This window comes from Pan paniscus, chromosome 12 (assembly GCF_029289425.2).
Source record: "Pan paniscus chromosome 12, NHGRI_mPanPan1-v2.0_pri, whole genome shotgun sequence".
NCBI lineage: Eukaryota > Metazoa > Chordata > Mammalia > Primates > Hominidae > Pan > Pan paniscus.
In genome coordinates, this window is record NC_073261.2 from 99,021,910 (window position 1) to 99,034,224 (window position 12,315).

The 12,315-nt window shown below is 45.0% G+C and overlaps 1 protein-coding gene across 2 annotated transcripts in view; it reads left to right on the top strand.

The window, feature by feature from the left end:
- Positions 1-263: 263 nt before the first annotated feature.
- The window catches only part of IFT172 (intraflagellar transport 172), a 44,196-nt gene continuing 32,144 nt past the window's right edge, over positions 264-12,315 (top strand). The window contains exons 1-12 of one of the 2 annotated variants that reach the window (XM_034952842.3): positions 326-472; positions 3,851-3,934; positions 4,590-4,733; positions 4,964-5,076; positions 5,843-5,882; positions 6,172-6,237; positions 6,450-6,529; positions 6,733-6,820; positions 8,834-9,048; positions 9,944-10,067; positions 10,489-10,584; positions 11,937-12,098. In XM_034952842.3, the coding sequence (XP_034808733.1) occupies positions 4,614-4,733; positions 4,964-5,076; positions 5,843-5,882; positions 6,172-6,237; positions 6,450-6,529; positions 6,733-6,820; positions 8,834-9,048; positions 9,944-10,067; positions 10,489-10,584; positions 11,937-12,098 (1,104 nt within the window). In that variant the 5' untranslated portion in view covers positions 326-472; positions 3,851-3,934; positions 4,590-4,613. Of the gene's footprint in view, positions 473-3,850; positions 3,935-4,589; positions 4,734-4,963; positions 5,077-5,842; positions 5,883-6,171; positions 6,238-6,449; positions 6,530-6,732; positions 6,821-8,833; positions 9,049-9,943; positions 10,068-10,488; positions 10,585-11,936; positions 12,099-12,315 lie in introns of both variants that reach the window. The other variant, XM_003827109.5, reaches the window with a different exon arrangement.

Genomic DNA, 12,315 nt, shown 5'->3' on the forward strand with positions numbered 1-12,315 from the left:
AACTTATTTGGGTACAATTCCGTCAACTGCAGAAGGCCTATCATGGAAACCGCCCTGCTTCCCTCCAGAGTTGTGAGGATTAAGAGAGTGCACTCAGAAAGTCAGGTACATCGAAGAGCGAGACGGACCGCTATGACGTAGGACCTGGGGCTGGCTGAAGGCTTGTGGGCGGGGCTTGGTCTTGAGTTTGCATGCGGCGACGGGATTGGTCAAGGAGAACATTCATGAAGCCCTCTCAAGGGCCCGCCCTAGATCTCACCGCGCTTGCGCACGTTCTGTTTGCTTCGCCGCAAAGTTACGTGTGACCTTGCGACGCGTGTTGCGCTCCGGTCGCATAAGCGTCAGTGCCTGTCGCTGCGGCTGCGTGGCGGGTTGTCCAGGTAACCACGGGAGTTGTCGCTGTCTAGGAGCATCTGAAAGACAGGTGTGCGTCATGCACTTGAAGCACCTGAGGACCCTGCTGAGCCCTCAGGTGAGGAGTTTGCGTGCCAGTCCCTCCCCCTTATGCTTTATGTTCCAAGAAAAGTGGGGGAACTGAAGTTTAATGATGTTGACCTCCTACTGTGTGCAGAAGGCTGTAAGGGATATAGCGATGATCTGGATCTTGGCCTGTCGATACAGCGTCCAGGAGGCGAGATGCAGGGCTAAGGACTTGTAGCTTTCCTTACATTTCATTCACATCAGTTGTGTACAGGCCCCATGCTGGGGTTCGTAGGAATCCCAAACCACCCGACTTATGTCCCTCCCTTCAGGAGGCTCGTATTAGAGGGTGAGGTGCACATGTAAGCAGCGAGTATGCATGTGCCCATAATTAAATAAGCGCCTTAGGTGCAAGCCCTGAAGGGGGAGTGCAAAGACCGAACCGTGTATTCTGATTCAGGAGAGGCTGGGCACTAGGGGAGGAGCCCTGAAACATGGTGAAGAAAGGGTGGGCTTTGGAGTTAGCACACCAGAATTTAAGTCCTAGCTCCACCACTACTTTCTTATTTTCTTTTTAAAATTTCTTACCTTGTCCTTATTTCAGGTCCACCACTACTTTATTTAACTATTTGAGACAGAGTCTTGCTCTGTTGCCCAGGCTGGAGTGCAGTGGCTCGATCTCACTGCAACCTCCGCCTCCCGGGTTCAAGGGATTTTCTTGCCATAGCCTCCCAAGTAGCTGGGATTACAGACGTGCGCTAGCACGCCCGGGTAATTTTTTGTTTGTTTGTTTGTTTGTTTTTGTTTTTGTTTTTTGTAGAGACGAGGTTTCCCCATGTTGCCCAGACTGGCCACCAGTACTTTAAACAAATGATCTGATATCTCTAACTTTAGCCTTTATTATACAGTGTCTCGGAGCACTCACCAACTTCTTCATTTGTAAAAACATGAGTACTAATAGCAACTTTAGGGGACTTGGGGAAGAGTTATATAGAGTAATATACACAAAAGAGCATTGTAAACTGAAAAGCAGTGTGAAAAATTGATAGACAAGAGGAAAGGACATTCAAAATTCAAAGGACAGAATAATACAAAGCTAATAAGAATAAGATGTCTGGCCAGGCCCAGTGGCTCACACCTGTAATCCCAGCAATTTGGGAGGCCAAGGTGGGAGGATCACTTGAGCCCAAGATTCCAAGACCTCTACAAAAAAATTTTGACCAGGTGCGGTGGCTCACACCTGTAATCCCTGTACTTTGGGAGGCCGAGGCGGGCGGATCACCTGAGGTCAAGAGTTCAAGTCCAGCCTGGCCAACATGGTGAAACCCCATCTCTACTAAAAATGCAAAAATTAGCCAGGCGTGGCAGCAGCCGCCTGTAATCCCAGCTACTCAGGAGGCTGAGGAAGGAGAATCGCTTGAACCCGGGAGGTGGAGGTTGCAGTGAGCCGAGATCGTGCCACTGCACTCCAGCCTGGGGGACAAGAGTGAGACTTTGTCCCAAAAAAAAAAAAATTGTTTTTAAATAGCCTCGTGTGGTGGCAAGCACCTGTAGGCCCAGCTGCTGGGGTCACTGAAGTGGGAGGATCTCCTGAGCCCAGGAGGTCGAGGCTGCAGTGAGACGTGATCACACCACTGCACTCCAGCCTGGGTGACAGAGTGAGGCTGTGTCTTAAAAATAAATAAGATGTTCCATAACTGAGTGTGTAATATGTACTGGGGTACCTTAATAAAGAAATTGGGATTATGGTTTATGGATTTGCACATACATGGATTTAATCATGGTTCTAGGCCAGGCGCAGTGGTTCATGCCTATAAACCAAGCTCTTTGGGAGGCCGAGGCAGGCAGATCACCCGAGGTCAGGGGTTCGAGACCATCCTGGCCAACGTGGTGAAACTACTAAAAATACAAAAATTAGCTAGATGTGGTGGCGCATGCCTGTAATCCCAGCTACTCGGGAGGCTGAGGCAGGAGAATTGCTTGAACTCAGGAGGCAGAGTTGCAGTGAGTCAAGATCGCACCACTGCACTCCAGCCTGGGTGACAGATCGAGACTCTGCCTCAAAAAATAAATTAATTAAATAAATAAATCATGGTCCTACCACTTACAAACTGTGTATGTGAACTTGGGCAAATTACTTAATCTTTTTGGGCTTCCATTCATCTATCTGTAAAAGGGGGATAATAATAGCATCTACCTCAGTGTTATGAGGTAAAATGAGATTATGCTTGTCAAGCACTTATCAAAATGCCTATTCTATGGTAAGTACTTGTTAAAGGCAAGCTCTTATTATTTTATTCCCTACCTCACTTAATAAAACAATCTAGTGAGGTACATATTGTAGAGAAAGGAGAATTAATTGATTATGGAAATCAGGAAGGCTTCACAGAGGGTGTGGCATTTGGACAATAGGAGGAAATGAGAACACAGGCCGGGCATGGTGGCTCACGCCTGTAATCCCAGCACTTCAGGAGGCCAAGGTGAGTGGATCACTTGAGGTCAGGAGTTCAAGACCAGCCTGGGCAATACGGTGAAACCATGTCTCTACCAAAAATATAAAAAAATTAGCCAGGCACGGTAGCACACGCCTATAGCCTCAGCTACTTGGGAGGCTGAGGCAGGAGAATCGCTTGAGCCAAGAAACAGAGGTTGCAGTGAACTGAGATTGTGACACTGCACTCCAGTCTGGGGGACAGAGTGAGACTCCGTCAAAAAAAAAAAAAGAAGGAAATTAGAACAAAGATAGTTGTGCTCTCTCCTCAGTTGGAGAAAAAAATAAAAAGACAGAGATTTGTGCTCATTGCTCAGCAAGCTGTCCATTGAATCTGTACTTTAAAAATTTCTCCGCCCTAATGGAAAAATTGGAAATGAAATCCTCCTTCAGTCTCTCAAAATAAGATGATGTCATGATGCAGGTAGGGCTGAATGCCCAGAATTGGGCAAAGCGATAAAGCAGGAGGATCAGCAAAGATTGATGAGGAGCCCTCAGGCCTTCTAACCTAATATAATGAAGAGTTAGAGGATCATAGTGATGGTGGTGTGGCTATTTTCTGGTTTGAGGATTTGCAGGAAAAGAGACTTTTTACTTCTGACTTTGGAGATAGGTGAGTTTGGAGTGTAAAGTGTCAATGTTTTAAGCCAGAACTCTAGTGTCCAAATAATTAAACAATTGGGGCAGAAGAAAAGCAGAATAAAATGTTTTGTTTTCAAGGAAGGAAACCCTTAGTAGCAGAGCTAGTCCCTTAGGACCAGAGCTAGTGTTGGAAGGGTCAGATCTGGTCAGAATAATTCACCTGGAGATAACTTCTAACTTGGGTTTCTCTGAAGTGGGTAGTTAAGAAGAAAAGAAAGTGGGATTATTCGTCCTGAGTCTCAACTCGTACTCCCCCATCCTGAACTCTCACTGTCTCTCCCTTTCCTTTCAAATAAGCCCAAACTCCTTTGCCTGGCTTCAAAGACTTCCTGAGCTGGCCTGTTTTTCCTGCCTTACCCCGTCTATTCTACTATTTATAAGGTATAATAGTTTCAAATAAACTAAATTACTGTTTCTTGTCCAGAATTTGCCTTTGCTCATTGCCATTCCTCCCATCTCAGATAACTTCCTACTCAACTGCATTCATTCTTCAAAGCTTAATTTTGATAATTGAAGCATAAAATTCTCTCAGGCTTCTCCAAACTATTGCAGTACTTTATACATACTTTAATAGGACTTTTCTATTTTGCACCATCTTATTAGATGTGGAGGCAGGATCTATGGTTTGCTTTTTGTCTCTCTCTCAGCCCCTGGCCAAGTGCCTTGATCAATAAGGTGCTCAAAAAATATTAATTGAATGAATGGCTAATGACCAAAACTTACCAGACTAATTGAATTTATTTCAGTAGCAGACCTGGAAACGAGGAGGCCATTGCAGGGATTCATTGATACAGTTGACTTAGCACCCTGCCTCTTAGTGCATTTGCATATGAGTCTCTAGAAGCCTATTGTTCTCACAGTCCAGGATCTGAAGGCCTTGGAGACCAGCATGGGCCACAGGCATCTCTTTGTTTTGAGGATAGAACCGTGACAGGAAGAAAATTGACCAGTATTACACTAGAATTAATGAAGCTAGAAATGCTTTTGGCATTCTAGACCAGCACATGGGTTTCTTTTTACCCCTTTGCCTCTACAGGATGGAGCTGCAAAGGTGACCTGCATGGCTTGGTCCCAGAACAATGCCAAATTTGCTGTCTGCACAGTGGACCGAGTGGTCTTGCTGTATGATGAACATGGAGAACGGAGAGATAAATTCTCCACCAAACCAGCTGACATGAAGGTAAACAGTGTATTCATGTGTACCTTATTTAACCTATTGATGGGGTCTTACAACCTGAAAGACGTAGTCTGCCTTCTAGCCATCGGCATAGGAAATGGCATACCCCACCTTTTTCTCAGTATAAATCCTCAAGCTCCCTTAGGAGCACACATATGCCTTTTTTTCTCTTTTCTCTTTCATGTGTACTCATTACTTCTTTTTCTTTCTTTTTTTTTTTTTTAAACTCTTAGTATGGCAGGAAGAGCTATATGGTGAAGGGCATGGCTTTTTCTCCTGATTCCACTAAAATTGCCATAGGACAGACTGACAACATCATCTATGTCTACAAGATTGGAGAAGATTGGTGAGGATAGAGATTGGGAGATGGGATGGCCCAGGAAAGAAGGGGAAGGCAAGAGAAATGCCTCACTGGGGAGGGGAAATACAGGGGATGAGAAGCCAAGCTTGGCCATTGAAGGCAGAGACTTTCTGGAGTCTGTTTTTGCTTTTCTGCCTTCACCTGTCCCACGTGTTCTTCAATCCCATCCCTAGAGGAAACAGTCCAAGGTCAACAGGAGGCCCTGTGAGATCCTGGAAGCCCAGAGTGATGTCACATCTTTGTTATTGTTCTGAAGCTGCTTAGGCTCCCTCATATGCCTCCTTTCAGGGCTCCTACAGAGTAGTCAGAAACACTACTGGGCCAGGGAAGAAATCTGCTCTTTCTTCTCTTCCCTCAGCATCATTTTTGGCAATTTGTTTATGGAAGTGGTATTTATTTATTTATTTATTTATTTATTTATTTATTTTGAGATAGAGTCTCACTCTGTCACCCAGGCTGGAGTGCAGTGGCGCGATTGCGGCTCACTGCAAGCTCCTCCTCCCGGGTTCACACAATTCTCCTGCCTCAGCCTCCCGAGTAGCTGGGACTACAGGCGCCCATCACCACGCCTGGCTAATTTTTTGTATTTTTAGTAGAGACGGGGTTTCACCGTGTTAGCCAGGATGGTCTCGATCTCCTGACCTCATGATCCTCCCACCTCGGCCTCCCAAAGTGCTGGGATTACAGGCATGAGCCACCACGCCCGTCCTGGAAGTGGTTTTTAATATGTTTCCCTTCTTTTGTTTGGCAGGGGTGACAAGAAAGTCATCTGCAACAAGTTCATCCAGACGGTAAAGTTCAGACCAGTCCCTGGAACCTTAGGATGAACAAACATATATCAGTATATCTACTTATAAATACAGCCAGGAGTTGCATTTCTAACATCTGAATGTGACTTTTCCTACTGCAAGGATGGTGCTTCATGGCTGTTCATGGTCATCTGCTGTCTTCCTTAGAGCCCTGCTGTGTCCTTCCCTATAGGAGATTGAGGTGGTGGTGTGTGGTGGGGTGTTGAAGTTGTTATAAAAGTGCTGGCCCACACAGATGGGGTTATCCTTTTCATTATTTCCTTTCACGCAGAGTGCTGTCACTTGTCTGCAATGGCCGGCAGAATACATCATTGTCTTTGGACTGGCTGAAGGGAAGGTAAAAGAGGGAAGGGAAACACAAGAGAGGGGGTGGTAGGGATAATGGTTCTGGAGAGAGGAATATGGTTCATCCTCTTTCTTAGGATCAAGTTGCGTACTGGGGAGAATGCATAGGGACCAGTTTTGTGGGACAGTTTTTCCTTTTTTTCTTAGGGCCTAGTTAAATACAAAATAGCCTAACCATACTTGTATCAATTTTTCCATTTTCAGGTTCGTTTAGCAAACACCAAAACTAATAAATCATCTACCATCTATGGGACAGAGTCTTACGTGGTGTCCCTGACAACAAAGTGAGTAAAGAGGAGTAGTATCACTAGAGTCTGGAAGTGTTAGGAAAATGCTGTGGGGAAGTCTGGACTGCAAGACCATAGTATGAAAGGCAGGAGAACTGGTAGCAGGAAGCACAGACAAGGTTGTGTTTGACAGAGAAAGGGGCTTTCTTGGTGAGATAAAATAGTCTCTTCCTGTATTTCTCTCCTTTCTCCTTTTTTAGTTGCTCTGGGAAAGGAATTCTCTCTGGTCATGCAGATGGTACCATCGTTAGGTATTTCTTTGATGATGAAGGCTCTGGAGAGTCACAGGTATGAATAAAGAATGTTGTGGGAGGCTTGGATCGCTTGAGTCCAGGAGTTTGAGACCAGCATGGGCAACACAGTGAAACCCTGTCTCTACCAAAAAAACAAAAAATAAATACAAAAATTAGTCGGGCATGGTGGCATGGGCCTGTAGTCCCAGCTACTCAGGAAGCCGAAGTGGAAGGATCACTTGAGCCCAGGAGGTTGAGCCTGCAGTGAGCTGAAATAGCACCACTGCACTACAGCCTGGGTGACAGAACAAGACCGTGTCTCAAAAAAAAAAAAAAAAAAAAAGATGCTGTGGAATAGGGGATAAGGAAATTCCAGGAGCCCTCCTAGAGGAGGTTGGACTTCTAAGGCATTTGGATTGAGATACTAAGAGAGGAAGCTAGAGGAGAACTCAGGGACAGAGAAAAAGTTGGATGTGGCCACTGAGAGGATTTGTGTTTAGGAGCCTGGAGCTTACTGCTTATAAGAAGGGATGAATCAGGTGAAAGGGACCTTGAGACAAAGGGAAATAAAAACTCTTAGAGTAATGAAAAGTGAAAATTATTCCCATTTATGTAAAATATATATATTTATGTATGTAGATTCATAGAAAAAAAGAATTAACAGTTTACTCTGGAAAGGGGAAAGGAAAAAGATGGGGGATACAAAGGAAACTTTCACGTTTTACTCTATATAATTGTGTGTTGTTTGAATCATTTACATTAAGAATTACTTGTGGGCCGTGCCTGTAATCCCAGCACTTTGGGAGGCCGAGGCGGGTGGATCACCTGAGGTCAGGAGTTGGAGACCAGCCTGACGTGAAACCCGTCTCTACTAAATACAAAAAAATTAGCTGGGCGTGGTGGCACATGCCTGTAATCCCAGCTTTCTGGGAGGCTGAGGCAGGAGAATCGCTTGAACCTGGGAGGCAGAGGTTGCAGTGAGCCAAGATCGCATGCCATTGAACTCCAGACTGGGCAACAAGAGTGAAATGCCATCTCAAAAAAAAAAAAGAATTACTTGTATAGACCGGGCACAGTGGCTCACTCCTGTAATCCCAGCACTTTGGGAGGTCAAGGCGGGTGGATGACCTGAGGTCAGGAGTTCAGGACCAGCCTGGCCAACATGGTGAAACCCCGTCTCTACTAAAAATATAAAAATTAGCCGGGCATGGTGGAATGTGCCCGGAATCCCAGCTACTCGGAAGGCTGAGGCAGGAGAATTGCTTGAACCCGGGAGGGGAGGTTGCAGTGAGGTGAGAACGCGCCACTGCACTCCAGCCCCGGCGACAGAGTGAGACTCCATCTAAAAAAAAAAAAAAAAGAATTACTCATATAATACTGAAATTTGACCCTCCTTAAAAAAAGAAGCCCTATGCTCTTTGTGGGCCCAGACGGTGTTGGTTAATGTGTAGCACATCTCCTTTTCTGAGGAGCTTTACCAGGTGCATATTAAAAATTTCCAATACATGCTGGGCGTGGTGGCTCACGCCTGTGATCCCAGCACTTTGGGAGGCTGAGACGGGCTGATCACAAGGTCAGGAGTTCGAGACCAGCCTGACCAACATGGTGAAACCCCATCTCTACTAAAAACAGAAAAATTAGCCTGGTATGGTGGCACACACCTGTAATCCCAGCTACTCAGGAGGCTGAGACAGGAGAATCGCTTGAACCTGGGGAGGCGGAGGTTGCAGCGATGAGATCGTGCCACTGCACTCCAGCCTGGGTGACAGAGTGAGACTCTGTCTCAAAAAAAAAAAAAAAAGAAAAAAGAAAATTCCAATATACAAGCATTTTGAGGTTTTTCTAGAGCACAAGGTCAACCCCTATGTGTATAGGGGTGTGTGTGTGTGTGTGTGTGTGTGTGACAATTTGTGGAGAGTTCAGGATTAGGATGTGTTGGGATAGGGAAATGTTGGAAGAGATTTCTGCAGGGTATGATGGTCAGAGTGAATGTACCAGGTGTTGAGAGTGAGGAATTTCTCGGGTGGAGTCTTCGAAGAGTGATTGAAACCCTCTACTTCTGTCTTAGGGGAAGTTGGTTAACCACCCGTGTCCACCCTATGCCTTGGCATGGGCAACCAATAGCATCGTGGCTGCAGGCTGTGATCGGAAAATTGTAGCCTATGGAAAAGAAGGCCACGTGCTACAAACTTTTGATTATAGCCGTGACCCTCAGGAGCGGGAGTTCACCACAGCTGTATCAAGTCCTGGGGGCCAGTCTGTTGTGCTAGGAAGTTATGACAGGTAAGTCCCCTTTCCGGTTTTATCTACTGCCTACTTTCCCTGCGAACACTCTCTGCTTTAGCCAAATTATTCTGAGCCAGAGTGCGAGACTGGAGCAGAATCAAATGTATGTATGTAATTCATGCACTTTCCTCTTCCTGCTCCCGCTATCCATTGGTGTGCTGGCAGTTCCAAAATGTCCTGGGCTCTTGTTTTGTCTCTGTGCCTCTCCCTGCACTTCCACAGCAGAATTCATCTCTATTTTCTGTTTCCATTGCCCCCTTTGAGACCGCTTAGAGTTTCTCACATTATATTACAGTTTGTTGTTTGCAAACTACTGTTGTTTAGCCAGATAGATGGCTAAATCAGAGTCCTTGAGAAGGGGGCTTATTATTCATCTTTTCAGTGCCTAGATTAGCATCTATATGCTATATATATCTAAGATATGCTCAGATGTTTGGCGAATGAATGAATGAATGATGGAACAGCAGATAAACGCCATGTTCCAGGTCTCATCATTTCTCTGGCATGTGTTTAACCCCAGCTTTATCAGTCCTGTCTTTCTATCCCCTTCAATCTTATGTCTCCTCGTATTCTCTTCTTTCTTCACTGACTCCTACCATTTATCTCCTTGTTCCATATTTTTTTGCTCCTAGTAGCTTATTTTTCTCACCTGCCCTGGTCTTTTTGTTTTCTCTGCTCCCCTCACTCTTATTCTGTTTTAGTTTTGCCTTGATTTTCCCAGCTTATTTCCTGTGTACCTTTATATCCTCTTCTGCTAGACTGCCTAGCTTGTCTGTTCTTTTTATTTCCTTTCTTTTCTGATATAGCAAGACTAATTTCCTTTGATTATCAGCCCATTTGCACTCTTTAGCACAACCTCAATCTCTTCTAAAAGCCACATACTTTATTTCAGGCTTCGGGTGTTCAACTGGATCCCTCAAAGAAGCATCTGGGAAGAGGCAAAGCCCAAGGAGATTACCAATTTATACACCATCACTGCCTTGGCCTGGAAGCGGGATGGCTCACGGCTCTGTGTGGTGTGTTACTAGTAATCCCTTTCTGGATTGGTGACTTTCACCAAACTAGAAAAAAATCCTGCCTTATCCTAAAGCACTGTTCCCTGACACTACAGAATCTCCTCTTTCCTTTTGACCCTGACCTAAAATTCTGGCATTAAAGGCAGGAAAGAGAAATTCATACTTTACCCTAGGTCACAAAAGGGACAAAAAATTGTGTGTAGGCAGGGCTAGTTTTTCCCTTTTATCCCATTAATATGTTGTGCCCTTGAGTCCAATGATTGTAGCCTCTTTCCTTTTGGTAATTCCAAAAACTGCCAGCTCTTTCACTGCCAACTCTTCTCTAGACTCTAGAGCTTAGGTTTTGAGGATGTCTCTAGATACTCTCCCCATGCCAGTGTACTATGTGTGTGACCTTTTATGCTGTCACTTTCCCTTCTAGGGCACACTATGTGGTGGGGTGGAACAGTTTGACTGCTGCCTCCGAAGGAGTATTTACAAGAACAAGTTTGAGTTGACGTATGTGGGACCTAGCCAGGTAAGCAGGATGGTAGCCTACTGCACTGAGACCTTGCGTGGCTCATTCCTCCTTATAACATTTCCCTGCCTTCTGGCCACAGCCATAGTTCAAATTTAATCTTCATCCCTCTGGAAGAGCTGTTCTGGGCAACAGAATATGTCAGGGCAACACCGTGGTAACTTTCCTGCTGTAGTTCTTGCAGCTTATTATAAGAAAAGTTTTGGCTGGACACAGTGGCTCATGCCTGTAATCCCAGCACTTTGGGAGGCCGAGGCGGGCGGATCACAAGGTCAGGAGATTGAGACCATCCTGGCTAATATGGTGAAACCCCGTCTCTACTAAAAATACAAAAAAATTAGCCGGGCGTGGTGGCGGGTGCCTGTAGTCCCAGCTACTTGGGAGGCTGAGGCAGGAAAATGGCATGAACCCAGGAGGCGGAGCTTGCAGTGAGCCGAGATTGCACCACTGCACTCCATCCTGGGTGACAGAGCAAGACTCTGTCTCAAAAAAAAAGAAAAGTTTTAAGCACCAGGCATAAGGTGTGCAGAGATTGCCACTTAAGCCTTCCTGACTTAAAACTTTACTGGCTACACACTGGCAATTGGGCAGTTGGATAAATAGGATTATAAATGTGAACTCTGTTGTTTTAAGGCCTCTGAGCTCACTGTGTATGATGTTGCAAGCTAAAAATTTCTCAGTTCCTGGGCCCACTTTTCTCTTTTTTCTACCTCTGTCCTTCCATTTATTATACATTGGTTTCTTCATTCTTTTGTTCTTTCCAGAAACATTTATTCATTCTCTACTATGTGTCAGCAGTGTTAGGCATTGGGAATACACAGATAATTATCTGTAAGACATTGTCCCTTGATCAAAGAGATCATTATAACAGAGGACACAGACATATCAAAAAATAATATTAGCCAGATGCAGTGGCACATGCCTGTAGTCTCAGCTACTCAGAAGGCCAAGACAGGAGGATTGCTTGAACCCAGGAGTTCAAGGCCAGTCTAAGCAACATACTGAGACCCTGTCAAGTCAGTCAATCAACTGATCAATACATACACTGTGATCAATGATATATAAGGTTTGTACAAAGACCATGAGAACATAGAGTGATTGGTTTTACCCAGTGGAACTTTCAGAATTATATAAATTATGAGTGTCAAAAGAGATAATATAGGAAAGCATTTCATAAATAGTAAAGCCCCATATAAACATAAGATATCATTACTATCAACAATATCCTAGACCCAGGGAAGAAACAAGGTATTAGCTTTGTTTAGTGCTGTGGAGGTGGGCAAAGGGCATGGTTGTTCACCCTTCTTTTGGGCTGGGGAAGCCTAAGGGGCTCAGACTTGTCCTTTACCAAGGTGATTGTGAAGAACCTGTCATCAGGAACCCGAGTGGTGCTCAAGTCACACTATGGCTATGAGGTGGAAGAGGTGAAAATCCTAGGAAAGGAACGTTACTTGGTGGCTCACACATCAGAAACACTGCTGCTGGGGGACCTGAACACTAATCGGCTTAGTGAGGTAGGAACCAAAATTGAGGGTAGGGTGGGGAATGGGGCATCTTGGCTTAATATTTGTGGGGACCCAAAATCCCTAGGGGTAAGCTCTCCATGAGAAGTTCTAACATTCTGGTGTAGGGGACCTGGTTTCAGGGAAGGAGACCCAGGAGTTTTATAATCCCAGAGTATGAATCACCATATTTGGACTGTTTTTATGCCATCTCTCAGAAAATCTCTCT